Source organism: Perognathus longimembris, chromosome 11 (genome assembly GCF_023159225.1).
Source record: "Perognathus longimembris pacificus isolate PPM17 chromosome 11, ASM2315922v1, whole genome shotgun sequence".
In the NCBI taxonomy this organism is placed as follows: Eukaryota; Metazoa; Chordata; class Mammalia; order Rodentia; family Heteromyidae; genus Perognathus; species Perognathus longimembris.
In genome coordinates this window covers 40,607,916-40,635,159 of record NC_063171.1, presented here as the reverse complement: position 1 = coordinate 40,635,159, position 27,244 = coordinate 40,607,916, and the positions used below count along the sequence as shown (strand labels likewise).

Here is a 27,244-nt window from a genome sequence, read left to right as displayed (position 1 = left end):
TGTTCACTACACACACTCTCTTGGGGAGAAAGCACCATCAATCCATGTACAGACCTCACATAGTCAACTCTCTCAACAAAGCTTCAGTCAGAAGCTACAGAGCTGGGACAAAAAAAAGAAGAAAAAAAAAAACCCACCTTGCTGCTGTTGGCTTAGTAGGCCCTCCAAGGCTGTAGGAGACCTGGCTCAGCCTTCCCTGTCATTGGCTCCTATAGATTCCACATTTACATCAAAATGATGGAGCATTTGCACATATACACAATCGCAGACACACACTTCCCACACAGACACAAGTCATCATCTACTGTGGTGTTGGGGAGACTGGCAGGCCAGAGAGGGGCACAGCAAAGGAGGGCTGTTCTCAGAACAGCCTCTTGGCTTGAAAGAGCTCATTCGGGTGCTCTGTAAAAACCTGACTTCCACCCAGGGGAGGGCTTCAGAGACACTGTGCTGGGTTCAGATCCAAACTCTACCACTTCCAATCTGAGAGGCCCTGAGCAAGTCATGGGCCCTCTCTGAACCTCCAATCTCTCATCAGTAAATTAAGGATAATTAAATCCACCTCACAGGGTTGCTGTAAGGACTTAAGGGCATAAAGTACGTGAACGCATATAGTCAGTCCCTAATAAATACTCATTTTCTTCTTCTCCCCAGCCTGGCCATTCTTTTCACTCCTGAAGCAGCCCCTGTGTTACTTTGGGCTCATTTTTATGGAAGAAAAAGGAAGTTTGCATTTTATGAGTGCAGTGCGCTCTCCCAAGCCGCCAGGGACAGAAGCATTATATATGATCCATCTGCCTGCGAGGAAACCCTCATGACTCAACCTCCGTGGCAGACTTGCTCTCAGCTTGCATCCATTTCATTTCACTCTTGAGGGATCTCAAGATCCCTGGCAGACAGTATGGACCCAGCCTGGTGCCTTGAGCCAGAAATGCCTTCCCACTCCCTCAACACCATTACTTCCCTGGGAGCAGAGAACGTGCCTTGGCAGCAGGCAACACCAGGTTCATCCCAAGGCAGGAGGAGTCGGGAGCTAGGGCCGCGCGAATAAGGACCTCAAATGATCCCAAGGCCACTAAGCTCCCGTAAGAGACGGCCAAGGCAATGGTCACCACTGAGCAAACAAGAGCCCCTGGGAGCCAGACTCGTTCGGCTTTTCTACTTTTCTGTACTAGAGCCTTGAGAATCCTGGGCAAGCACTCCACCATTGAGATATATCCCCAGCCCTGATCCACTTGCAATCCTCCATTTCTGCCCTCAGCAAGAGGAATTAAAAGCCCACTTTCCAGAGCGAAGTCCCTGCCGAAAGCCATCCAGCTATACAGCCAGTCCACAGGCCGCCGCAGTGAGATCCTGAGTTCTTTGAGGAAGAGTGGTAGAGAGCAACACACTTAAGTGAGAATGGAACCCTGGAGCTGACTCGCATCCTTGGGGTGGAGCCCCTTGGTGCTTTTACAGCCTAGAATATTTAGGCAAGAGGGACAGGAGGGAGAAAAAGAGAAGACCTAAAATCCAGAGTTGCTGATGCACCATTAACATCCTGATCCTCCATCCCTGCTTACAATCCAAAACTGCTCTGGGCTTAGGAGGAGGAAGAAGCAGAGGAAGAGGAGGGGGAGGAGGGTGGAGACTATGCAGGAACCATGCTCACCCAGGTTGGCACAACTCAGCTTGCTGTGGAGTTTTAGTCAACTGGGACAAGTATGAGGCCAGCCTGACCCTTACAGCCCCAGCTGACACTAGACAATGCTCTCTAGCTCTGAGCCCCTCCAAAGACAATGGCCAAACCTAGAGCTGCAAACTCACCTGGGCCCTGGCTTTGGGAGAAGGCAGCCTCCTCTTTAGAGGCTCTTAGCACTCTCATGTGTAGGAGTTCACTGGAGAACAAACATCAGAGCCTCTGGAAGCTGGGGGGAAAAAATGGCTAAGCCCCAACTTGTTAAAATCAGAAATCCCCAAAAGAAGACCAGGCTCAGCAGAAATCCCTATGGCAGAGTCTTCTGAGTGAGGGTGTGTGTGTCTGGTGCCAACTCAGGCATAGGCAAGGAGGAACTACCCTATGCTGGTAACCTGGGATGTGCCAACCAGTGCGCTCACCCCTTACCCAAGCATTATCAAGTGTAATTCTCACCAGGCACCTAGAGATCAGGATCCTCATTTAGAAGTGGAGTCACTGAGGCTCAGAGAGTTGAAGTCAATCCCTAAGGAAGCCCAGCAGTAAAGGGTGGGCCAGAATTAAGAATTAACAGGGAAGTCTCTTCCTGCCTCCCCACAAGGCCTTCTGCGGGTCAGAGCCACCCACATATTAGCAAGGAGACATGGCTCAGTCAAGTCGTCAGAACTTCGGCCTCCTCTCTGCTTGCTGGGTGTTCCTGGGCTTCTCTATTTATAAATTGAAGCGAATTACTAAATGACTGATCTTATGCTGGCTGGCAGGCCCTATACTTGCAAGCTCCCAGGGATCGATGCCAGCCCAAGCAGCCCTTGAGAGGAGCACCTTTAAATGAAGTTCCCATTCCCACTGACACTTGAACACCATTCTGCCCTTTAAGAAAAATGCCCAACAGGCTGACTCAAACAGAACAGATGCCAATTTGCATATTATTTCACACATCATCTGCATGTTGTTCATTTAGTATCACCAAGGCTCTATTCAGAATACAACTCTGGGCTGGGAATATGGCCTAGTGGCAAGAGAGCTCGCCTCGTATACATGAAGCTCTGGGTTCGATTCTCCAGCACCACATATATAGAAAACGGCCAGAAGTGGCGCTGTGGCTCAAGTGGCAGAGAGCTAGCCTTGAGCAAAAAGAAGCCAGGGACAGTGCTCGGGCCCTGAGTCCAAGCCCCAGGACTGGCCATAAAAAAAAAAAGGAATACAACTCTGGTTACCTTGTGACCAGGCCTAGTGGGGGGAAAAAATAAAATAAAAAGAAAGAAATGGCTTCTGTACAGGCAACCTTGGCAGGTCCCTCCCCTGCCCAGCTACCCTTGATGTCCCATGTCGCCAGGCGGAGAACTCTTAAGCAGGGTGAAAGAGGCAAAAAGGATCTTTTCAATTCTAGAAGCTCTCGTATCTCGAGCCTTGGAGTGAAATCTCTGTTCTTTTGAGGACTCATCAGGCAAGTGTTCTTTCCTTCCCTGCTTCTGTCTCAGGCTGGCCCGGGCTGGCCCTCTCCTTGGTGCCCCAGGCTCCCTGCCTCTTTCTGCCTGGTCATCATGTGTCCCCCCGACCTTCCTCCAGGCCTCTCAGCCTCTGGCCTGGCCCCATGGGTTTATTTTTGTTCTCTTTCCACCTGTCTGATTTGAATGTCCACACCCAATTAGCTATACCCAAGCCACAAACTGCCTACTCTTAAGCGTGGAATAAGAAGGCTCCAGAAGTGCAGGCTAGGTCACCACTACAGCCCCACGTTCCAGGGAAACAACCCACTTCCCTCTCAGACACAAGCCTGGGCAGCTTGTTCTTGAGAAGCAGGGCATGTTCTTCATATGTTCAACTCGACTCTGCCAGAGCCTCTGCCTCCTTCAAGGATGTACGGCTCCTCCTGTGCAGCCACCGGTGTGGCCAGTACCGGGCACAGGTACATTCTGCCCCTCCAGTCTTGATCCTCCAGGTAGTATCTTCTAGTGACTACTCTAACAAAAGCAACAGCTGGGGCTGGGGATATGGCCTAGTGGCAAGAGAGCTTGCCTTGTATACATGAGGCCCTGGGTTCGATTCCCCAGCACCACATATACAGAAAACGGCCAGAAGTGGCGCTGTGGCTCAAGTGGCAGAGTGCTAGCCTTGAGCAAAAGGAAGCCAGGGACAGTGCTCAGGCCCTGAGTCTAAGGCCCAGGACTGGCCAAAAAAAAAAAAAAAAAAAAAAAAAGCAACAGCTGGCAAAGGCCAAAGCTCCATGTGTGTGTGCCCAGCTGTGTGCAGCCTGCTCTGCTACAGGAGGGCTTGAAAGTCTCCTTATCATCTGAGGAAACAGGCTTGGGGTTCAGCCAACTCCATGGTGTGCTGCCGATTCCAGATTACAACCCAGACCCCAAGCCATTAACTGCTATGTCAGGCTACTCGTGCCAAGTAAGATCATCTCTGAAAAAAGATTATCAAATCTTGAGAGCCTGAGCACAGGTTCTTGACTAAGTGTTAAATCTTACTGTGCCCAGGCCCTTGGCAGAAGTATTTCACTCTGATCAGAATCTCTCTCAGGATGAGTGGCCCAGCCCCAGGGACCGGCCCATCTTCTCTTTCCTCCCAGCCTGCTTGTGTACAACACAACAGGCCAGGACCTTCAAGCTACCCCGCACCCATCCTGCTCTGACATGGTTTTCTCCCACCTTCTTCGTGGAACATCTCCAGTGTCCCCAAGCCTGAGTTACCGTCTCCTTTCTCATGCTCCCAAGCACCAATACTATAAACAGTCCAGACCAGCCTAGATCGATGTTGTCTGGCTTTTAGGATGCCCCTGGAGAGCCCAAGTTTGAGGACAAAGTTTGGGGGATAGAACATATGAGCTGGAATCAGATTATAAAGCGCTGGAACCAGGAAAGGTATTCAGCTCTTAAGTTTTAACCAGAGAAACTGGGCTCAAAGAGGTGAAGGAACTTAACAAGATTCACCCAAGGAATTAGAAGCAAGAAGTACTTACTTCTTGGGGGTCTTTCAAAACAGAGGCAGGCCTTTTTTGAGTACTAATAGCAATGATAGTGTTAAACAAAGGCTTGGGTAGGGAATAGAAAAGGGAAAGAAGAAAAAGTAGGAGAAGCAAAGAAAAAGAAGAAGAGGAGGGGGGAAGGGAGAATGAGGAGGAAGAAACGGAAGGAAGGAAGGAAGGAAGGAAGGAAGGAAGGAAGGAAGGAAGGAAGGAAGGAAGGAAGGAAGGAAGGAAAGAAGGAAGGTTCTAGAACCAGCAAGGGGAGAGGCTCTTTCAGGTTTACTCACTCAAACCTCCCAGCAGAGATTTACATTGGGGTTTGGAACAGGGAAACTAGCAGTACACTAAAAAGCTGAGCTACCTTCTAGAACTGTCCATCCTGAGAAGGCTCAGTGTAACTCATCTGTGAGATATAGTTCCTGGGGCTACTGTGGAGATTCGGAGGGAAAACAGGCATGAAAATACCTGGTAGGAAGCAGGATGTGGAGCTGGGCAGATGCCCCCCAGGAATGACCACATGGCCAGTACTGCAAAAGGAGAAAGACCAAGGAGCCCAGCAGGTGAGAGCGCTATGCATGAAGTTTGCAGCCAGCTTTGGAGGTTCTGCTGGCTCCCCGGGGTGGGGGAGCTGCCCACACGCACCCAACAGGCCTCTACAGGATGGGCTCTCCCTTCCTCTAGTCTTCACACCTGTACCCCCTCCAAGCTTTCCCAGCATCGCCAAACCACCAGGGAGAAGCCCCTCAAGGCCCACCATGGGCCTGCCCACAGCCTGCCTTCTAGCAAGCCCTTCCTGCTCATCTCTTGGCAAAGTTCCTCCTGTCTTCACCAAGCATGGAGGATTACAGGCCCATGTCTATAATTCTAGCTACTGAGGAAATTGAGATCTGAGAGGTGAGGGTTTGAAGCCAGCCCAGGCAGAAAAGTCCATGAGACTCTTATCTCCAATTAACCACCTAAAGGCTAGAAGTGGGGCTGTGGCTCAAATCGCAGAGCACCAGCAAAAAAGCCAAGGGATAGCACCCAGTTCCTGAGTTCAAACCCCAGTCCTAATGTTTGGTATCACTGGTTTTAAACCCCTGTCTTTACTGTCTCTTGTAAGAATATAAGCACTTTGGGCTGATAGTGAACTTGTTTCCTATGTGCAAGGCCCTAGACTCAAACCCCAGCATGGGGGGGGGAGGGATGGGAGAGGGGCAGGTATTATTCAGCAGCAGGCAGGCAAGGGGAAGGGCATGAACTTGAGAGTAGAAAGGGCTGAGGCTCTTATCTCAGTGCTGCACCCACTAGCGGTGTCAGCCTGGCTGCTGACTTCACCTGCAAAAGAAGCCTTGAGCACCACCTACTCCTGGGACTCTGGGGTGTAAAGTCGTCCAGTGCCCAGCAAATAGCCCTTGCCTTCCTGCTTCTGCCACTCAGCAACCCTCACACTGGATGCAGTGCTGGGCACAAAGATGAAGCAGTATGGTCCCTGACCCCAGCCTCTCCCCCCATTCTGTTCCTCAGATCCCCAGCTGAGCTCCTGGGGGGAGGGTGGTGGAGTGACAGGGGGCGGGAAACCGAAAAACCCATTAGCCTCCTCCCAACTTTCCTCATCCAGCAGAAAAGGCACTAGCATGCTCCTCCCCACAGCTCCTGACAGCACAGCCTTCGAATTCCCCACCCTCATTATTTAAAGAGAAATGAGTGGCTTGCTTTCTTCTCTCCCATTTTGGGATTTTGAAAGAAAGAAAAGAAAAACAGCTACCAACGAATACACTGGTCTTCTTGTCACTGGGCTGAGAAAAGTGGTATTTCATCAATAAGCAGCTTCTTCTAACTCTCTCTCTCTCTCTCATTTTCTCCCCACCCCCCCATGTGCCTCACAAATAATTAAAACAGAACCAAAGCTCTCTATTCCAATCTGACTTTATATCTCTTCTGGGCCTCAGATTCACTATACAGGTGATGCAAATTTCTTTTGATTTTGTTGATCTTTACTTTATGCTTCTTTAAAGCAGATCTTTTGACGATGGCATCACAAATCCCTCTTCCTAAAAGCTAAATAAGGTTTTCTAATTAGCCTGTGTGGGAATCAAATGCCCATCCACTGTCCCAGGGCCCCCCACCCTGTACCCACAAACTCTGTGGGAGGGAAGTCAGGAGTATTATGAAGTCTTTCCCCCAGGACGATGACAAATAATGTGGTGACACGCTAAGGAAAGTATATGTGAAGTTATCTGCTCTCTCCCACGCATATCAATTATCAACATTTGATACATTTGCTGACTGTCCACAAAGATTATAAGGCAAGTAGCCACTGTCCTGGAGCAATGAAGATCCTGTTGTACACTTCCAGCCCTGCTCCTCCCCAGATGTCCCCCCCACACACACACACCTGGGCTGACATACTCAATGTGATCTGTGACAATAAAATGTGGACCTGAGGTCCTTGGCAGGGGCCCTCTGGCTCCTGCCTGCCACTCTATCATTTCTACTTTTTGTGTCCTGCATGCTGCGCCCCACCCCCGGGGGGAGAGGAACATGCAAAGGGGTCCCTCCTATTCCCACCTCCCCAGTGCACCTGAAACCACAGATGCTGGACTCCCCGAGGGATCTCCTCGAAAATATCAATCAACACATGCTTCCACACCCTGCCACCCTCTGGCTGTATTGGTGCCCAACCAGAAGGTGCAGAGCCATTTACCCATGCCAGCCCTTCTGCAGAGGCCCAGGGAGGGAGGAGAGAAGAACTAGGAACCCACTGAGGCTAGAGGTGTAGCTCAGTGGCAGAATGCTTACTTAGCTTATGTGAGGCCCTGGGTTCCATCCCCAGCAGAAGAAGAGAGTTGGGGGCAGGAGTGGGGTAAACCTGGGATACCAGCCATCATTCCAGCTGGGGTGAACTTCACTGACCTCTAAGCATTCTAAGAGTCACCACTCTGGCTGGGAATGTGGCTCAGTGGTAGAGTGCTCGCCTCACATGCATGAAGCCCTGGGTTCGATATCTCAGTACCACATACACAGAAAAAGCCAGAAGTGGGTGCTGTGGCTCAAGTGGTAGAGTGCTAGCCTTGAACAAAAGAAGGTCATGGACAGCGCTCAAGCCCTGAGTTCAAGCCCCAGGACTGGCCAAAAAAAAAAAAAAGAATCATCACTTTCTTTGAAGGATAAATGACTGGAGTTTGAACTCCTCTAAGCACACCGAGAAGCTTGCTCCATTAAGGTCATTGAGTGGGCTGAAGAGGGAAAGGCAACAAGAGGTAAGGGGAAAAGCTGCTCACGGGAGTAGAGGGGACTGCCCAGGGAAACACAGCCTGGTCACCCAGGTGGAGGGACAGGAAGTGGGTGGGGTAAACAAGAGGTGCCAGAAGTGGACAAAGGTAACGCTCAGGTGGATTTGGAGGCCCAGACTGGAGAAGTCATTTGAAATGGTACGTAATTGGTGAAAACAGAGAGAGAGTCACCCTGCTGGACCAGCCTCCTGGGGGACAAACCATTGCCTAAGGCCTGGGGCTCCTGGGAAACAGGGCCAGACTGCACCTGCTCAGCCAGCGTCAAGATGGCAGAGATGGGGTTGAGGGAGATGACGGCCTGGGGAGCGGGAGGAGGGCAGGCCAGGCCCGTCCCTAACTCCCCCTCCACTCAGCAGAAAGAGAACTTTTGCTGCTGAAGGCCATGGGTTTGTGAGTTCCAATGAAGCTCCGGGGAAAAAAAAAATAAAGAAAGAATAAGAAAGATTTCCCCCAAATCCTCATCTCTCTTATTCTCATAGAGAGGCACTGATGGACTATATCCCTAACATGGCTCATATTTGGCCCTATCACACTGTCTAAGCCTCCAGGGAGCTAATCCATCTACTAAAGAAAAAACCCACTGGCCTCACCATTCCATTCAGGGCAGTCCAGTCTCTTTAGGGCCCTACCAAGGCTGTCTCAGCATCCCTGTACCATAAGGAGCAGCTCATTCTCCTCAGAGCCACAAGCCAAGTCCCACCTTCCCTTCCCCGTTCAGGCTGATCCCTCCCGCTCCCCACAGAGCTGCTGCCTTCCAGTGTCATCGCCTACAGCCTGTGAGGGTGGGAGCTAGGGATTGTTCTGTCCCGATTTCTCAACCTCCTCACGCTGGCTCCCTTTTCCATCAACTTTGAACACTCTCAAGGTACGTGCCACCTTCCTCTTCCAGAGCTCCCAGCCTGTGCGGTGAATTCCTTTCTCAGGAAAGGCCACAACCTCAGGAAATAAAAGAGAACTTCAGAACGAGACAGCTCAGGCACAAGGGTAGATAGATGGTGTCAATCACTGTCCGTTCCCCCGGGGCCTCTGAGTGGAAACTGCTACCATAAATACAGAATTACCCGAACTGACTGGAGTGTCTTCAGCCACCCTTCTCCTCCTTCCAAACAAGTTCTCCAGCAAGGGTGTCACTCATTGATCTTTTGCACCCCCTGGAAGATCCTGACGGGTCTCTGAACTCTCTCTCCTATGGTGATTCTCATTCCAACCCAAACATTCTTGTCACAAAGCCCATCCCCTCCTAAGGATGGGAGCTATATACTCACCCTATGTGCGCACACACACACACTCACAAAGTTTAAAGATGGCCCAGCCAGACCCAGCCCCTTCTCAGAACCTCTCTTCCTCTTCGTACTTACAAGTCTCAGTTCCCAACTAATTCTACAGCCACTGTCATATTGCAGAGGGAAAAGCCTCTCTCTTTTCCTCTCATCATCATCAGTAACAATCCCCACAGCTCTTGTTGGAGCTTTGCTCACCTTACACTCATCTCACTTAACCTCTCCAATTGGCAGCTGGGAAGCCAGCTCACAGAGCTGCGTGGCTTGTCCAAGCCCACACAACTCTAGTGGCAGAGCTGGGGGCTCCAACACTGTTCTGATGCTTTGACACTATCCCATTTGCCTCCAGGAGAGACAGGGCTCTCTGCTTTCCTCTCCACTGTCTCTATGGGGCCTAGTGCAGTAAGAGACACTGGTATGGAGTTAGAAGGCCAGGTGCGTGGATGAGCATGTTGGAGTAAAGCCCCCTGGTCCCAATTCCAGCCCCAAGGTGCACAAGAAGTGGTCACCTCGCCTGCTGTGGCCAGCAGGACCTCTCAGCGGTGACTCTGTGCTACCACAGAGCCAGTGGGGGAGTTAGAAATGGAGGAAGCTAAGCACCCTGGGGTATCTCTTCACCTTCCTTCACCTACAGTCTGCTTCTTACAGCTCTGGAAAAGCCCCCCTCCCCCTGAGCACTCCCTCAGCAGCGGCACCTGCCCAGCAGTGAACCTCCAGGGCATTCAGATAAATGAGCATGGATTCCCCATGCTGAGACTGTGCACAGCCAGTCTCTAGGAAAAGCTGCTTCCTTAAGAGCGCCGATCTCTCAATGAGGAGGTGTAGTGTTACCCTTTCTGCACCCCCAGCCCTTGGGCCTTTAAGTCCCCCCCCCCACAAGAAATCCTGAAACCCAGGGGGTGATTCCAGCCCCTACTCCCAGCGGGAGGGGTGGTTCCGAGAAGGGCAGCAGGCAGAAGAACCTGCAGACTCAGGCTCGTTACAGAGAATGACTAAGTGAGCTGCACTTCCAGGGGAAACCCCACTAGCTTCTGCTCGCTGAGGGGCTCATCCTTGAGCTGCTTAGACTAAGGTGGCTTCCGAGGGCTCCCTGGACTTGGCAGCCTGCAGAGAGCAGCCGGGTCAGGAAGACCTTCTGCTTGCAAGTCTAGGTCCCAGCTATTCGCGTTGTCTGACAGGTCTGCCCCACCCTTCCCAGGGCAGGCAGAGTCTGCCCATCCCCGAGCTGCTGGGAATGGGGGAAATCCGATCGGCATCTCCGAGGTTTTTGCGGCTGGATTTCAACAAGGAATGTGACAGTCTCGCAGCAGCTGTGCCCTGGCTGAACAAGCTCTATTTGAAACCTCCAACAGCTGAGCCCCTCCCAAGTACCCGCCAGTCAACCCAGCCACCCCCTGCCCAAAATGACAAATAGAGAAATTCAAACAGATACACACACACACACACACACACACACACACACACACACACACACCAACAAATTGGGGCTTTCGGGTATGGTAAGGGGAAGCCACTTGTCCAATGACTCCCTAGATCCCAAGCCTTCCAGTCCGCAGCAGAAGGGTTCCCTAACAAGCATGTCATCCACAAAACCCACCGTCCCCAATTTCCATTTTCTGTGGAGAAGCTCCCTCCTCTGACTTGAGGCCCCAAATGAGAGGCTAGAGCAGTGAGGCCAGCCCTCCCCCACCCCATAAAGCCAGTGCCTGGCATTCTCCATCCAGAGTGCACTCACACATACATCTTTATCCCTGAGAAGGAGTTGGGTGAGAAGGGAAAACCCAGGACTGCACTGGGGGTGCAGGCTCCCGGGGATGCAGGCTTCCTGGGGAAGCCCTGTCATTTCATCCCAAGAAGAGATGCCCTCCCTCCCCCCCCCCATGCCAAGGCAGCGCCCATCTGCTATGCTCGGGTAACACCTGTAGCCATTTTTATCAAGGGATGTTTACAAGGCAGCAGCAGGTTTATTCTGAGTCCTTTCCCGAGGGAAGGGACTGCTAATTTCCTCCACCTATTATTTTTACCCTGATGCCTCTAGAGACTCAGGTCACGGGTGCTTCTCTGTTTTGCCCTGAGTCGCTCCTGGAAGAGGAGGGAAATAGAAACTTGGGAAGAAAGGGAGAGAGGACAGAAAGAGAAGAGACTTGGGGAATGGTACAGAATCCCACCCCCAACCCAGACATTTATCTTTTTTTTTTTAATCCTAGGGAAAATGGAGTGGAGCTGGGAGGGGAGGAGAGAGGGGAAGTTGCAGGAACTGGCAAACACATCAAGGCAGAGAGAGTGTAATTAATTGGTGCGTTAAGCTTCTGGGTTATGCTTTGGTTACAAGTGAGCAAGGAGGAAAAAATGATTTCTTAGAAGGGATTCTTTAATCCTCCCTAACAGAGTCTGCAAATCAGACACAGGGTATGGGGATCCCCCCCCCTCCCCACCCAAGGAAGCAAAGAATGAATTCTCCCAGGATCAAGAAAGAAAACCATGAGAAGTTAAGAGTGTTCAATGCATCTCCCCCAACCTGTCTCTCTCTCTCCCAATACCCAATAAATACCCAGTATCCTCTCATCCTCTTTCTCTCTCTCTCTCTCCCCCTCTCTCTCCCCCTCTCTCTCTCCCCCCTCTCCCTACATATTCCTTTTGTTCAAGGTATAAAGAGGAGAAACCACAGCCCCTACCTTTGAGTACAAACCCCAAGACAGCTCGGTCTCTATCACCATAACAACAATTCCAAACATCCCAAAAATCAGAGCATAGTCACTGAGTCGCTTTCTCTTTTCAAACAGGGCCCTCCTGTGTCCCAGCTTATAGCCAATGTTTTGGTTTTTCCGCTTGTTGGCTTTGGGGAAGGTGGTGCTGCTGGCAGTGGTGCCGGCATGCTGGTGGTTGTGGGTAGCGTTGGGGTGATGGAGCAGGGTCTGGTGGGCATGGTTGTCCTCCCGGGAGGAGATGACAATCTCTGGGGGGTTGCTGGGGCTGAAGAGCTGGAGGGGTTGGCCCTCAGGCTCGGCCTCAATCAGGTTCCTCCGGGAGGCGCTGAGACGGCTAAGGGGCTTCATGACCCCACCGCTATACTTGCAAGAGCTCATGGCGATCTCTGTGAAGGGGTTGCTATCCCGCCGGTGCACCAGGGGGCTGGCCTGCCGGTGCCGGCTGCCTCCACCGGGCCCACTTGTGGCTGTGGAACTTGGAGAATGGCCAAGCAAGTGGTCATTGAGATTGAGCTGGCTGCCTTGCCTGGAGGAAGGGTGGAGGATGGCGGTGGAGTTGACCGAAGGGGGACCCCTGAAAGCCGTGGGAGAGGAATGGAGCAGGCCAGGGTGGACAAGCTGGCTTTGGAGTTGGGTGAGCTGTGACAAGGGATGTGGTGGCGGCTGCTGCGGCTGTGGCTGTGGCTGCTGAAGTGGTGGAAGCTGAGGCTGAAGCAGGGCTCCTGGGTGTTGCTGGGGGGCTGCTGGAGGTGCTGGAGGCGGCGGTGGTGGTGGTTGCTGCTGCTGCTGCTGTTGCTGCTGTTGTTGCTGCTGCTGCTGCTGCTGCTGCTGCTGCTCATCCCCAGAGGATGGACAGGGACACTTTGGGTCTTCATCCAGGTCCCCCACCCCAGAGTCATGGAAGTGCCCAGAAGTGTCCATCTTGGGGCCTGGCTGGATTCCCTGCAATACAACCCCCCACCCCAAAGCCACCCTCACTCCAAAGATGTCCTCAAAGAAAACCAGGCATCCAAGCTCCTCCACCAGTGCCTTGGCTCCAAATCTTCTCTCTTTGGCTTGCTTCCGTTCTCTGGGACTGCCTGGAGTCCAAACGCTGCCACTCAAGAATGCATTGTATTGGGCAGGGAGGGAAGGCAGGAAGGGAGCTTGGAAGGAAGAAGGGGCGAAAAGAACTCAGTCTCCGGAGGTGGTCCTCCAGAAGCGCGTGCAGCCAGCCTCAGCTCCACTCCTCGCTGGCTCAATAGCTTCGCTCTCCTCCTCCTGACACTGTTATATGTAAGCCACGCCCACTTATTAGCCGCTCTTCTCATTGGCCGGGCTGAACTCTCCAACCACCTCTTAGCCCCGCCCACCGCCCAGGCTCCTCCCCAGAGGAGGGGCCTGAGAGCCTCGGCTCCCGGACCCCCCCTCCGAGTGGCCGCGCAGCGAGGTCTGGGAAATGTAGTTTTTGTTCCACGCCCCCGGAGCTGAGCAGCTGCCCTCTTTCCTCTGGCAGGTAGGGAAGGGAGCCCTCCGGGCCATGACGGTCAGAGCTGTGCATTGACGCGGGGCGGTGGGGGAGGAGGGACAGTGGACCCGGGAAGGAGGGGTGCTGTCACCATGATGAGATGACAGGGAGGGGAGAGAAATACTTATGAAGGCCATGTTCTGTGACAGGTTGTCTCACACATGTGATTGCAGGTGCATGCATCCTCCCAGCATCCAAGGAGGTGAGCATGGCGTTCCCACCTCACCGCGGAGAAAGCATGCCTGGGGATGTGACTGACAACGTCAAGGTCACGGAAGCAGAAGCCATCCGCCTACCGCTGACAAGTAAGTGTACCACCTGCAGGGTGTGTGCCTGCCGGAGCCTCTCTGTTATTTACAACATCAGCCTTGTGAAAGTGATGTCATCATTCTCAAAAAAAAAAAAAAAAAGAAAGAAAATGAAGAAAGCAAGGAAAGAAATTCAAAACCCTCAAGCAACAGACAAGAAACGTGCCAGCTGTCACCCAGCTTTGTAAAGGTGCAAGGATTTGAACTTTGGCCACTTGGACTCCACCACTCCTATATTATTTCCCCAGAAGCTTTTCTCGATGATGCTCAGTGTAAAATGGATGTCCAAGGAATAATGGATGGAAAAGAGCCAGAAGACCTGTTGAGAGAAAACCTGCCGAGGAGGCACTGGCCTCCCCAAAGCAGGATGTGTAAAGTGGACCATGGCGCCAGGCTCTTCCTAACAGCTGGGCATGGAGTCACTGGAGGACCCCACAGGAAGGCTGAAGGCCAGCCCCCACATCCATTGTCCCCTCCCTGCCTGATTTCCCCCCCCCCGGGGGAGGGGACTGAGAGTCAGAGCAGGAGAACAGCTGCTGGCTTCCCAGGGTCAGAATCATCATCATCAAGTATTTATTAAGCTCCCACTGTGTGCAGAGGGGGTTTCCAAAGAGAAGGGACTAGCGCTGAATTCATTTCCATTTTTAACTACACCAGGTCTTAGGGAACAGAGGGGAAGCCACTGTTCTGGAATCTCCCAAGGCACGCCTGGTGTTTTAAGAGAGAAGCATCTTCCTATCGGCTTCCTGATTCCCCACCACTCCTCGGCCTCTATCCAACTCCTTCCCTAGATGAGAAGAGGGAGGGCAGGAAATCACACATAAGCAGGAGCTCAAATGCAGCTACACACACACACATGTGCACACATGTACATAGGTGTGAACACATGCTGGCCCATGCACACTTAGGCATATACACCAAGAGCTTCAAAAGCAGCTCTGGAAAAGGTCAGCAGCAAGTGGCCTGGGGGGGGGGGGTGGGGGAGGCAGAGCTGGCACCATGTGAAGCCCGAAGAGCCTTTGTATATCAGTCCTTACCTCTCCAACCCCTCCTCCTCCCCATGACTAAAAGCTGAATATTGCTTGTAATGTAAGTCACTACTCCAGCTATCTAAGTAATTACATTCTTACATAATAATCTTAGCATTGCCAACAATGATGTAGGTGTATATACACACACACACACACACACACATACACACACACACACGACAGAATCACAGTGACAGAGCTCTGATGCCAGCCTAGAGTCTCTTTGTGATTCCCCAGGGCCATGCAAGCCCTCCAGTACGTTCCCCCACTCGCCTTCTTATCTTGGTTTCCCTCCCTCATCCCTATCCCTTAACAGAGCTACCTATTTGGTTTGAAGCTCTAGAACATGTATTTGGGTTTAATGACTTCCATTTATTTGTTGTTTGTAGTGGGAATGTGCTGTTGGTATTGGGTTTGGGTGCAGATACAACTTCTGGGCTGTAAAATGATCAATCTGAGGACACAGATCCCAGGCTGAGGGTACCTCTGTGCCCACTCTACCCCCTGCGGGTGACTTCTGCCTCGGCTGACCTTTCTGGCCTAGCCTCTTGACTTCACTCCTCTTACCTGTGCCAACAGGATCCAAATAGGGCCTGGGACCACATGTGTCATCCGGGAGGAGGAAGAACAGCCAGTGAGGGCTCCAAAAAAAAAGCCAGAGCCTAGAGGTTCATTTGGGAATGGGTAGAATTTGACAGCTGGTACCACCAAGGCAGCAACTGCCCCTGGTTACAGTGCTCATGTCCTGGAAGAAGCTGGACAGCACCACGCTTAGAGATGGGACTCTAGGGGCTGGGAATATGGCCTAGTTGCAAGAGTGCTTGACTCATATACATGAAGCCCTGGGTTTGATTCCCCAGCACCACATATATGGAAAACGGCCAAAAGTGGCGCTGTGACTCAAGTGGCAGAGTTCTAGCCTTGAGCAAAAAGAAGCCAAGGACAATGCCCAGGCCCTGAATCTAGGCCCCAGGACTGTCAACAACAACAAAAAAATAATAACAAGAGATGGGACTCTAGAGTCCCGGACTATCCCCTTCTCTACCAGAGGATAATTGTGTGTGGCCACAGGCAAGGGGACCTTTGAGTTCTCCATTTCCTATTCCATAAAGTATGGCTTATCACCATATGTAGTAGCCTTGAGCCCTCACTGGTGTACTGGGAGTGACCAATAATTGGCTCTTTCCACACAAACTTTGTTTCTCGTTTGTGCTACTACTAGGGCTTGAACTCAGGGCCATGGGCTCTCACTTGCCTAGTGCTCTACCGCTTGAACCATGTCTCCAGTTCTGGCTTTTTGCTGGTTCACTGGAGATAAAAGTGTCTTGGACTTGACTGCCCTGGATGGCTTCAAACTGAGATCCTCAGCTCTCAACCTCCTGAGTAGCTAGAATTCCAGGCTCAGTTCTGGCTCTTGAAGCTTGCTGTGCCTCTCTCTCTCTCTCTCTGAAACTCCACATTCAGCCATGTCACTTTGGTCACTTGAAATCCATCATGGTAGGAGTGTTTACAACACAGAGCTCCCTTGTTCCTGGATATTAATACCTATTAGCACAACTGTTTCCTGTGCCTGCTCTCATATGCAGACAATGCCCTTTATCCCCTCCCTCCTCTTCTGCCCTCCCCAGCCCACCCGGGGAACTGGCTCACTGTGTTAGCTTCTCAGGGTGTCTATTTCTTAACTCCAACAATGAAGCATACAGATCATGTTGGGAGCTGCGCAACCACGGGGCCTGAACATGGCAGCCTTCCACCCCACCCCAGCCCTGCATGGCACTCAGGTGTCTTCCTACTGCTACCATACATCCAAATCTCCACCATCGGGAAGCACCAACACCTCCCCTGATCGCAGCCACACTGAGTCTCACAACCACCCCTGAGGTGGGACCATCTTTCATTTCATAGATGAGAACATGGAGTCGTTCCATTTACAGACTTGCTCCGGGTGACTAACTAGTAACCAGCAGCAGAGAGCTGGAATCAACTCAAGATCTTTCCAACTCCAGAGCTCAGGCACTTGCCCTGTGTCCTAAGCCCATAGGATCTGGTCTTAGTGGACCTTATTACACATGTGGTATCGATTACACATTATCAAATAAACATTACCATTACTATTACCACATGCCTCGCCTAGGCAACCCTCGAAGGCTTCTGATCTCACCGAAGAGGCAAGCTATGCTCACCTGGGGTGAAAGAGAACACTATAGACCACAAACTGGGGCCCAGGCCCTAGAGTTTACCAGGAGCAAAGGGTAATCGACGGAGGCTTCATGGAGGTGGCAGGACTTGAGCCATACCTTGAAAGATGGACAACAACTCTTCACGCTGCCCTAACATGAAAAGCAGACACATGAGGCCTCTCAATGCACAAACAGGGAAGCCAAGTTTGTGTGGTGGCATTTCTAAACCCAGTACAGGGACCGTTAGCAAGGACATAAGCACCAAGCCCCAGAAGGCAGGAGTAGTCTTGGTCCACTAAACCAGCTCTACCACAGACACGCTATCACTCCATCCCTGCCTCCTTCTGTAGCCCCAACATCACCAACCTCTTGCAGTATGCCACTAAGCCGAACTGTCTCACACCTCCATGTCTTTGCTAACTCTGTTCCTTCTGCCTGGCATGCCCTTCCCCTAAATCTTCCTCTAGCACATTTTTCTTCATCCTTCAAGACACAGCAGAGCCAGGCACTAGTGGTTCACGCTCGTCATCCTAGCTTCTCAGGAGGAAGTCCGTGAGACTGGTCTCTCCAATTAACTACTTAAAAGCTGGATGTGGAGCTGCGGCTCAAGTGGCAGAGTGCTAGCCTAAGTGGGAAAAAAAAAAAAAAAGTTAAGCAACAGCCCCTAGGCCCTGAGTTCATGTCCCAGGAGTAGCACCAAAACAAAAGGACATCGCTAAAAAGTCATCTTTCTGAGGTGCTTCCCTGAGCTCCCCAAATCCAAATCAGGGGTCCAATTCCCGTTTTGGGGGGGTCCCTATGCTATCCATTCTCTAAGGGATCAGTGCCAGGCATCACTCTGTGTGTGCTTTGCCCCAGCCTGCGATCTCCATGAGCAGAGGGGAGACCTCTCCCCTGTATCTGCAGCACCCCCGCACTGGCGCTTGCCAGAGATTGCCCGAACTTGAACCCGGGGATGGATGACGTGGAGGCCAGAGGAAGTCACAGGACGTTTCACAGCAAATAACAAGCACAGTTTCCTTGACAGTCCAGTAGATGAGATAAAAGAGAGATTGCTAAGATCCCTCAGCTTTAAAATTCCATCTACGATCTACAAAATGTATTATCTCTAAAAGGGAGTAATAAACAGACGGGTTCAGGAATGTAATGGAACCTGGTATATGCAGAAGCCTTCTCCACAGGCTTATGAGCCTTGCAAGTAGAAGGTGTCGAAATTTTTTTTTAATCTGTATCTCCAGCACTGAACATTATTCTTGACTATGAATATACTCATTAAAGTGTAATTAGATGGATGGATGGAATGATGATGAATGGGAGGATGGGTGGATAGATGGATGTTAGATACAATGACAGATAATAGTGTTTCTGGAAGAGTTTACGGGATATACTTATAACTCTCTAGAGATAATGTCATACAGATCAACCACACCCATTCTCAGACCTTAGATGGCTCAGTTAGAGATAACTCTACTCGGTCCCCCTCCAGAATTCCGGTCCCAACAGCTCAGTAAATCTGCCCACATACACATCTCTTTTTTTTTATTTAGGAGTTTTGATACTGGATTAATTAATGCTCTAATAATTTTTTAAAAACTGTGTTTGCATAGCACTGTGTGGTTTTCCAAGTTCTTTGACATGAAGCACTGCATTTGAACCTCGTGGAAGTAGCGGAAGGCAGGCCGGGGGACTCTGTTGCTCTCACTGCCGTGAGCTGAAGTTTCAGAAGGCTTCAGTGGCTTGCCCAAGGCCACCAGTGGGCTATGGCTCTGAACCTGGCCTCCACCCCTCCTACCTCAAGTGCCTTCTGGTCCTCGCTCACTGCATAGCCAGCTTTACGGGGCTCTGAGGAGCAATGGGAGCACGCCCGCCGCCCCAGCCGCCTCACACCTCCATCCCTGGTGTGTTCCAGCCCAACACCCTGTCCCTCTCCTAAATTCCCGCACTTTATCTGTATCCATGTGGATTACTCTCTCCTCGTAGGGACATTGCCTATACCTATGTCTCTTCACTACTGATTCAAATTGACACCAGGGCTCCTTGGTTCCCTCACCTTGCACTCAAACCTTGTGAGGAATCAATAGATGACTGAGGGGCACTTTGACTCCTGGCCCACACTGCTGGCTGCCAGGGATGATACGTGTAGGTTTCCCCACACACACACACACACACCTTTCCTCTGGTCCTTCAGTGGGCAGACCCTAGGGCGAGGCCTCTTAGAATGAATGCCCACCAAGCCCCCACCCAAAGAGTGAGGTGAACCGCCAGAGCCTCCCACTGCCACCAGGCCACACGCCAACCACGCCTAGCCACCAAGCGTGCCAAGGAAGCCGCCACCTCACACGGTCTCCCCACAGCCCCCTGCTTCTCTGGAGCAGAAAGGGACAAATGAGACGCTTGTGTCTGGTTTGGTTGTCACTATGAAGGGGGCACGTGGCCCCGTACCTGGAGTCCTCACAGAGAGCCCATTCTGTGTCCATGTGGTTCCAGCAAGCCAGAGGGATAAGCTAGTGTCCCCATTCTACCGCTGAAGAAACTGAGTCAAGATTCAGAGAAGGTGACTGGCTTGCTCTTTCTCACACAGGAGGTAGAGGCCAAGCTATGAACCAAGTGCATCCCACCCTGTCCTCTCGGCTACCACCACTGGACTTCCTCTCCCACCTCCATCTCCTCCCCACCCCCCATCTCTGTGTCCTCTCCCCCTCCATCCCTGTGCCCTCCCCTCCTGTCCCAGATTCTCCATGCCAATCTTTCTGATGGCAGGGGAAAAGGGAGTTTCAAAGAGTGGCTACATGGAGAACCCTCTAGAAGAATGGTGGTTCTGCTTCTGTGCAAGGCTGGGCTGGTCCCCAGGGGAAGTGGGACAACCAGGCAGAGCCCTGGGGGCTGCCTTGGGCTGGGACTCTGCTCCTCTGGCCATTTTCCCACCAGTGATAAGCAAGAAACCCCACTCTGAGTCTGAAAAACTCAAGTATTCATCCCTCCTTCCACGATTGGCTTGCAAAAAAAAAAAAAAAAACCTACATAAAATTTTAAATGCTTCTCCTGCCCCCTTCTCCATGGTTCTGTGTGGGGACTTGCTGTTCTGGCCAGATGAGTCAGTCTGGATGGGAACATTTATTTATTTGAGGGGTCAAGGTCATATGAAAGGTGTTGATACCAGGTCTGGAAAGAAGTATGTCTGGGAAGAAGGCACGGGAAATGGCCATGGGGTGCCAACATTCTGTCACCACAAGGCCCTGTTGGGTTCACGGGGAGCTGGTGAAAGCACGCAGACTTTTACAACTTGTGAAGTGCTGCCCGCCTTAGATGGGGCAGATTAAGAACCAGGCAATGACGGAGGGCTCGCGCAGACTCCTGATGGAAGAGGGCTCTGAGCCCGGTCCGCAGAGCCCGGGGCTGTCTCGCAGGCTGTCTGCCCGGGGTCACGCCAGTAGAGAGCCTGCTGTGCTAGGTCATGGGGTGTGTCCCTCCCACCACACAAAGCAGTGTGAACAATGACACTTTCCCACCCTCAGCCTCACCAGGCCCAGGTTTTTGTCTGTTTTGCTCACTGTGAAATCCCCAGTGCCTGAAACAGGGCCTGTCACCGAACATGCTCTTAATTAAGATTTGCTGGGGAAATTGGCTTCTTGGCCCCAGTTCCAAAAGGCTCAGAGAGGGAGGGAAAAAAGACAGCTAGCACTTTCCTAAACCCAAAACAGATCTCTGAGATAGATGCCCGAGGGAAGACACTGAGCTACATCACACGCTATGGCAAGAGGTGGCAAGAGGCCCTGGACAAAGCTGCCCTTCTACAGCTCAGGGCAGGAGCCACCACGAGGCCTAGTAATCCGTTTGGGCCAGAACTCTGGCAGCAACTCGGGACAGCAGTGATGTTAAGGAGGGAAGGGCCTAGAGGCCCAAGTTCTTTAAGCTCTGAGGTTGCCAACAGCTCCCCACTACTTGCCCACCCCAAGCAGAGCAACCTGGGGAGGGTTTGTGAGGTGTGTGGCGCCCTCTGCTGGTGGACTATGCACATAGCTACGCACTCCAGGCACCTCTTTCATGGAGACCCAGAGACCGGATCTGGGCCAAAATCAACTTTCCTAATTTTTTGTTATTTATTCAGTTTTTCATTAGTTTATTTTTGGTGCCAGTACTGAGGCTTGAACTCAGGGCCTATACCAGATTTTTGCACTAAAGTCTGGCACTCTACCACTTGAGCCGCAGCTCCATTTCTGACTTTTTGGTAGATAATTGGAGGTAAGAGTCTCATGGGCTGGCTTCGAACCGAGATCCCTTATCTCAGCCTCCTGAGGAGCTAGGGTGACAGGAATGAGTTACAGGCATGAGTCACCAGCACCTGGTTGCTTCTAGCTGTCAGCATCCTGAGTTTACCTAACTACCTGAGGACTGGGAAGGCTGACAGGAGCAAATGGATACCTCAGGGCCCACCCCTGTTTGCAGTCGAAGGCCCCTCAAGGTGAGAAGCAGCTTGCTTAAACTCACACTTAAGGGCAAGGTAGTTATCAAACCAGGTCTCCTTGATGTGTCCCCTTCCGCGGGCCCACCTGCTGTCAACTGCAGTTGGTCTGGCAGTAGTCTGCCTCAGCCTCTCTCTCCCTGCCTCCATCTCAAACCCAAGCTCCCAGCCCCCACTCCGCGCCCCCCCACACACACATCAGTGCTGTGAAATGAGGAGAGGAGCGCCTTTTCCCCTCACCACACCTGCAGGGCGCACTCCGGACCAAGGCCCTGATGTCCAGCACTTGGCCATGAACAGTGCAGAAGTCTAAGCAGCCCTTGGCTGTGGCCAGCCTGCCTGCCTGCCTGCCTGCCTGCCTGCCTTTCCTTCCTTCTCTCCTGGTAAAGGTGAAAGCCAAAGGGTTGCTATGGACACTGCTGCGTGGCTCTCCCTCCTCAGCGATCACCCGAAGCTGCCCTTCCCCGCTGGGGGGACCAGGTCTCTAATTGCAAGCCTCCAAGGCAGTTCCGCTTCACAGGAGGTCCTGGGCAGCCAGCGAGCCCCATGATGAGATGGGCTGCAGAGTGACAAGATGGAAGTGACCTGAAATTGGAAGCAACAAGCTAGACCTGTGGAGGTAGATGGACAAAACCAATGTTGATTTAGCCAGAATTAGAAAAGCAATAGTGTCTTAACAGGCTCCCCGTCACATTGGACACTTAATCACTCCAGCCAGTGTCTCTCCGAGGGAAGCTGGAAAGGAGAGAGAAGCCCAGAGGCCCTGCAGGAAAAATATTAACAGGACAGGGAAGCCGCCACCTTCTCTGAGAGGAACAAATAGGAATAGGGATAGAGACACGCATGTGTGGATATATGTGCATATCTATATATACATGCATATATACCTTTGTATACATTCTTGGTGTATATAAAGAGTGCACACATTATATACATAAAGAGAGATGAGAGGAACATGGAGGAAGTGATCAGAGACTTCTAAATCCCAGAATCTCTGTGTGTGTGTGTGTGGTAGGTTTTATCCCTGTTTCACACCAGGGATCCAATAGGCCCAGGAACTTGCCCCAAGATTAAATAACTAAATGTCAGACTTTGAGACCCAGCACCCTTATCTTATTGGCTCCTTTCCATCCAGCAATTTAAAAGTCATGCCTCAGAATGAGAATGGATGGAATTGTACATCTCAGAAAGAATGCATGCCAAATATATGCCATTCTTCTAACGGGGGAGATTTGTGTTTCCTCCCATTTAGGAAACCTTGCCTCCTCGGATTGTTTCCGAAATGGTGTTCCCAGGGCCACTTCTTTATGGCAAACTGCCGCTGCAGCAGTCCCGTGGTCCCTCCTGGGAGCTCCGAGGAGGCCTGGTGAGCTAATCCTCTTTTCTTCCCACAATCCTTTTTCTCTTCCCTCCTCCAGCAAAGCGAGTGATTAAGCCTCCTGGTTTCCCCAGGAACTAGCAACTGTGAGTCCTGGAGGAGAAGCGAGGCCAGTGTCTTGCTTGCTACTTCTTTCCGCTCCCAGCAGCAACCCTTCTGAGACAGCCAGCAAGGCTGGAGAAGGGCGAGAAAAGAAAACAAGAGGAAGAGGGTAACCTGCAGGCCCTGATGTCTCCCGTGGCTCTCCCGTGGCTCCCCCGTGGCTGTTTCCTGCAGTAGGAGCCTCGACTCTGGCCAATGGAGCCTGTCTGTATCTCCCAACAAGTGCCAAAAAAAAAAGCCCGTGACTCCCTTTGCCCGGCGGACGTTTCAAGCTGCCCAGTGCGCTCTGACCAGGAGATCTGCGGCTGGAGCCCAAGAGACCTGAGCCCCCTGGTTAGATTTGGAAACTGATCTCCTAGAGATTCTCCACAGGAGACAGTAGCGGATATGGCATGATTAGCTCCACAGTAGATACCCAGCCAACGTTCACTTCCTTCTAACCCCACTTTTCCCTCCTCTCTGTTTTTCTCTTGAGAGTTTCGTCTTTCCCGTATTCCAGATTAAACCCAAGGCCTTGAGTTCATACGAGACAAAGTTCTGAGCTACATCCGTAAGCACTTTCCTGTTCTCTTTTGAGTCACAGTTGCCCAGGCTGGCTTTAAACCCATGGTTCCTCCTACCTCAACCTCCCAACTAGCTGGGATTAAAGGAGTGCCCCACCATGCTCAGCTGACCATCCCTTTGTGCCACATGTTTCGTTGACTCCAAAGGAAATTGGGGTCAGGACTCTGAATGCTCCAGTTCCAAGGAAGATGTGCATTTTAGTTCATGTCCAGGCTCAGGAGACACAGGTTATTTGCAAAGAATGTGTGGCCTGTGGGAAGGCGATGAGAACACACACGAGCTCATCTTGAGAAGAACTCGACATCTTGGAGCCACGCTTCTTGTGTTTGACCTCCTGAGGCTCTTAGAGAAATCATAAAGTTACCCAACTTGGAGCCAAGCACAGTCATTCCGGTTCCCAGCTGTTCTTGCTGAGGGGGCCAGGGAGCTTGCCCCCCCCCCCCGGCTACGGAACCGTTTGGAAGTGTGTGAGCAGCAATGATGGGCCCAAAGAGAGCAGAAGAGAAAGTGGCGCCCGCGTGGCAGTTTGTCAGCCTACCTCACGTAGGTGACGCTGGGGGAGGTGGTGGAAGCCAGTGACTCAAAGCAGGTTGGGAGATTATCTGCTGTGTTCAATTATCCACACCCCTCATCACCATGGAGAATCGCGAGCCGGGTGTATCTGCCTCCCCCTCAAAGCTCTCGCTGGCATTGGAGAAGCGATTTGTACTCGGAGCAACTGTGGGTAAAGGACTCAGCGCGGCGTTGAAATGTCGTTAAATACCTCTGCACCTGGTGCCTTTTGGTCCCTTTAAAAATAGCTTCAAGATAAGCAGATTTAAGGAGGAGAGAACTGGCGGTTGTTGGGCATCTGCGTGGCACATGATCCTCGTCCTGAGCCAAAGAAACATCAGCGCAGAGGGGCAGGTGACTCGCCTGCCCGTGGCTTGTCACAGCATGGGACAGCCACGCTGGTGCCCCCACACGGGTGCCATCCGAATCCAAGGCTCCCGTCCCGGTCTAACCCAGAGAGTGAACCCGAGCCTCCCTTGGAGACAGGAGAAGGCCAGGCACCAGGGCCTCACACCTGTAATCCTGCTACTCAAGAGGCTGAGATCTGAGGAACATAGTTCAAAGCCAGCCAGAGCAGATAAATTCATGGGACTCTTATCCCCAATTGAACAGCAAAAATCCAGAAGTGGAGGTGTGACTCATGAAGTAGAGCACCAGCCTTGAGCAGAAAAAGCCAAGCAAAAGTTCAAGGTCCTGTTTCAAGCCCCAATACTAGCACAAAAGACAGAGACAGAGGAAGTGGGGAGGGGGAAGGAAAAAAAGAGAGGGGGGGAGGGAAGAAGGGAGGGAGGGAGAAAGAAAGGGAGGCAAGGAGGAAGGAGCCAGACATGGGTGATACATGCTTATAATCCTAGCTACTTAGGAGGCTGAGATCTGAGAACCACAGTTCAAAGCCAGCCTGAGCAGGACAGTCTGGAGATTCGTATCTCCAATTGACCACCAGAAAACTGGAAGTGGCACTGTGGCTCACGTGGTAGAGAGCTAGTCTTGAACAAAAGAAGCTCAGGGATGGCACCCAGGCCCTGAGTTCAAGCCCTATGATCAACAACAAGAGAAAGAAAGTGACAAAGAAAGAAATGGTCTTTCTTTTTTAAATATAATTTTGTTATTATTAATGAGTATAACTCTTTTGGGACAATGTCTTCTCGGACCTTCTTGTCTGTATTTGCTAAGATGCTTGCATTTACCAATAAAGAAGTTCAACTCAAAAGGGTTGAAAAGGAAACACATTGTCCAGTGGGGGTGGGGTGGGGGGAGAGGGACTCTTGGTCCCCAGGGGACCTCTCCAGTGAGGACCTGAACAACTTGGGGTCCTCGCCTGTCTTTGGGAAGGGGTGAGGCCGCTGCTTGCGCTCAAATGAGAACCTGGTCTTATTGTGAGCTTATCTAGCAGACACACACGAGCGGCTTCATTAGAGAGATTTGGACAAGAAATCTCATTAAAGATGTGCTCTATCACCTACCCGGGAAGCAAAGCCTTTCGTGAAACTTAGCAAGCAGCACGAGTGATGCAAACAGCTTCGCTGTGCCAAGTCTTTAATTTCCTGTAGGAAGACTGATGGTTATCAGTGTGGAACCACCTCAGCGCAAGCGAAGATATGAGGAGAGCAGACATGAAGGGAGCCTTGCATGTTCATGTTATGAACCCAGGCTACGGAGGAAGAGATCCTTGTCGATCAAGTGGGGTTCAGCACATTCCCCCCACCCCTTCGCTCCAATTCTGCCCTCTCCAAATGTCCTTCAGGACTGGGCTGCTCGCTCTGTCTTTCTTTCTTTCTTTCTTTCTTTCTTTCTTTCTTTCTTTCTTTCTCCCTTCATTCCTTCTTTTCTTTCTTTCTATCTCTTTCTGTCTGTCTGTCTGTCTTTTTTGTGAGACATGGGCTTGAATTCTAGGCCTGAGCACTGTCCCTGCGCTTCTTTTGTTCAAGGCTAGCTCTCTACCACTTGAGCCACAACACTGCTTCTGGTTTTCTGGTGGTTAACTGGAGATAAGACTCTCACAGACTTTCCTGCCCAGGCTGGCTTTGAATTGTGCTCCTCAGATCTCAGCCTCCTGAGTAGCTAGGGTTACAGGTGTGAGCCACAGGCTCCCAGCTAAGACTGGGCAGCTTTTTTTCTTCTTTTCTTTTCTTTCTTGTTCTTTTAATCATCCTGGGGCTTGAACTCAGGGCCTTTGCACTGGCCCTGAACTTCTTTTGATCAAGGTTAGCGCTCTATCACTTTAGCCACAGTGCTACTTCTGGCTTTTTCCATGTATGTGGTACGGAGGAATTGAACCCGAGACTTCATGCATGCTAGGCAAGCACTCTACCACTGAACCACATTCCCAGGTGCTGGGGTTCCCTCAGATGGCAACAACCAAGGGAGTACGACTAAGGTAGGCAAGAAATATGAGAAAGTAAGCCAAGTAAAGCAAGAGAGACAAACACTAAGAATCAGAGACATGGTGAGAGAGCAAGGAACTAGAAGAAAGAAAAAAGACAGAGAGAAGGAAGGTGAAGGACTACAATGGGGAACAGAGCAAGGGAATGGCAACCGTGACTGTCACGATTCCCACGAGCACTGGCGGTGATTTACTGGCTGGAACCAGCCCTGGGTCGCCATCTGGAAGCTGTCCTTGCTTCCTGCAAGAGGACAGACTTCCAGGGCCCAGGCATGTTCATCCAGCCCAGCAGGATCCAGATGTTTCCAGTTCCTGCCTCTGGTGTCACTGATGGGTCAAGAGGGTTGCTATTCAGAGGCCTTGAACACATGTGACTCTGCGTTAAATGTGGGGTAAGAAAACAGCCAGGACTCAAAAGAAATTATTCTAACTCTGTGCCCTCAGACCTTTGAACTCAATTCTTCATCTGCTTTCCCACCTGGAATGAGGCTAACACTCTATAAATAATCCACATGTTCCATCTTCCCTTACAGCACATGTAAGCATCTCTAGAAATAATTCCCAAAGTATTCTAAGCACCGTTTCCCCCAATTCATTGCCTAGAGAACTCTTATTCATCCTCCAAGGCCCTATTCAAATAAGCTCCTTTAGGAGGCCTTCTCTGATTCCCATATGCCCAACTGGGTTAGCCACTCCCTCTGCTGTGTGCCCTAACACATTGTAAGAACTTCTACCAAAGTATTTCCTACACCATATTGTCACTCTGAGCATATTTTCCCCCCAGCATGTAGGAGGATGCCAGGAACGTGGTAGAAATCCCATAAATATTTGTTGAAAAAGTGAATGAATGAGTAAATAAATAAGT

At 51.3% G+C, this 27,244-nt stretch overlaps 1 protein-coding gene across 1 annotated transcript in view; it reads right to left on the bottom strand.

Annotated features, from left to right (window-relative positions):
- Nucleotides 1-13,131, bottom strand: part of Kcnn3 (potassium calcium-activated channel subfamily N member 3) — a 158,424-nt gene extending 145,293 nt beyond the window's left edge. The window contains exon 1 of the mRNA XM_048357329.1: nt 11,880-13,131. Within this exon, the coding sequence (XP_048213286.1) occupies nt 11,880-12,833 (954 nt within the window). The 5' untranslated portion in view covers nt 12,834-13,131. The remainder of the gene's footprint in view (nt 1-11,879) is intronic.
- Between the last annotated feature and the right edge of the window lie 14,113 nt (nt 13,132-27,244).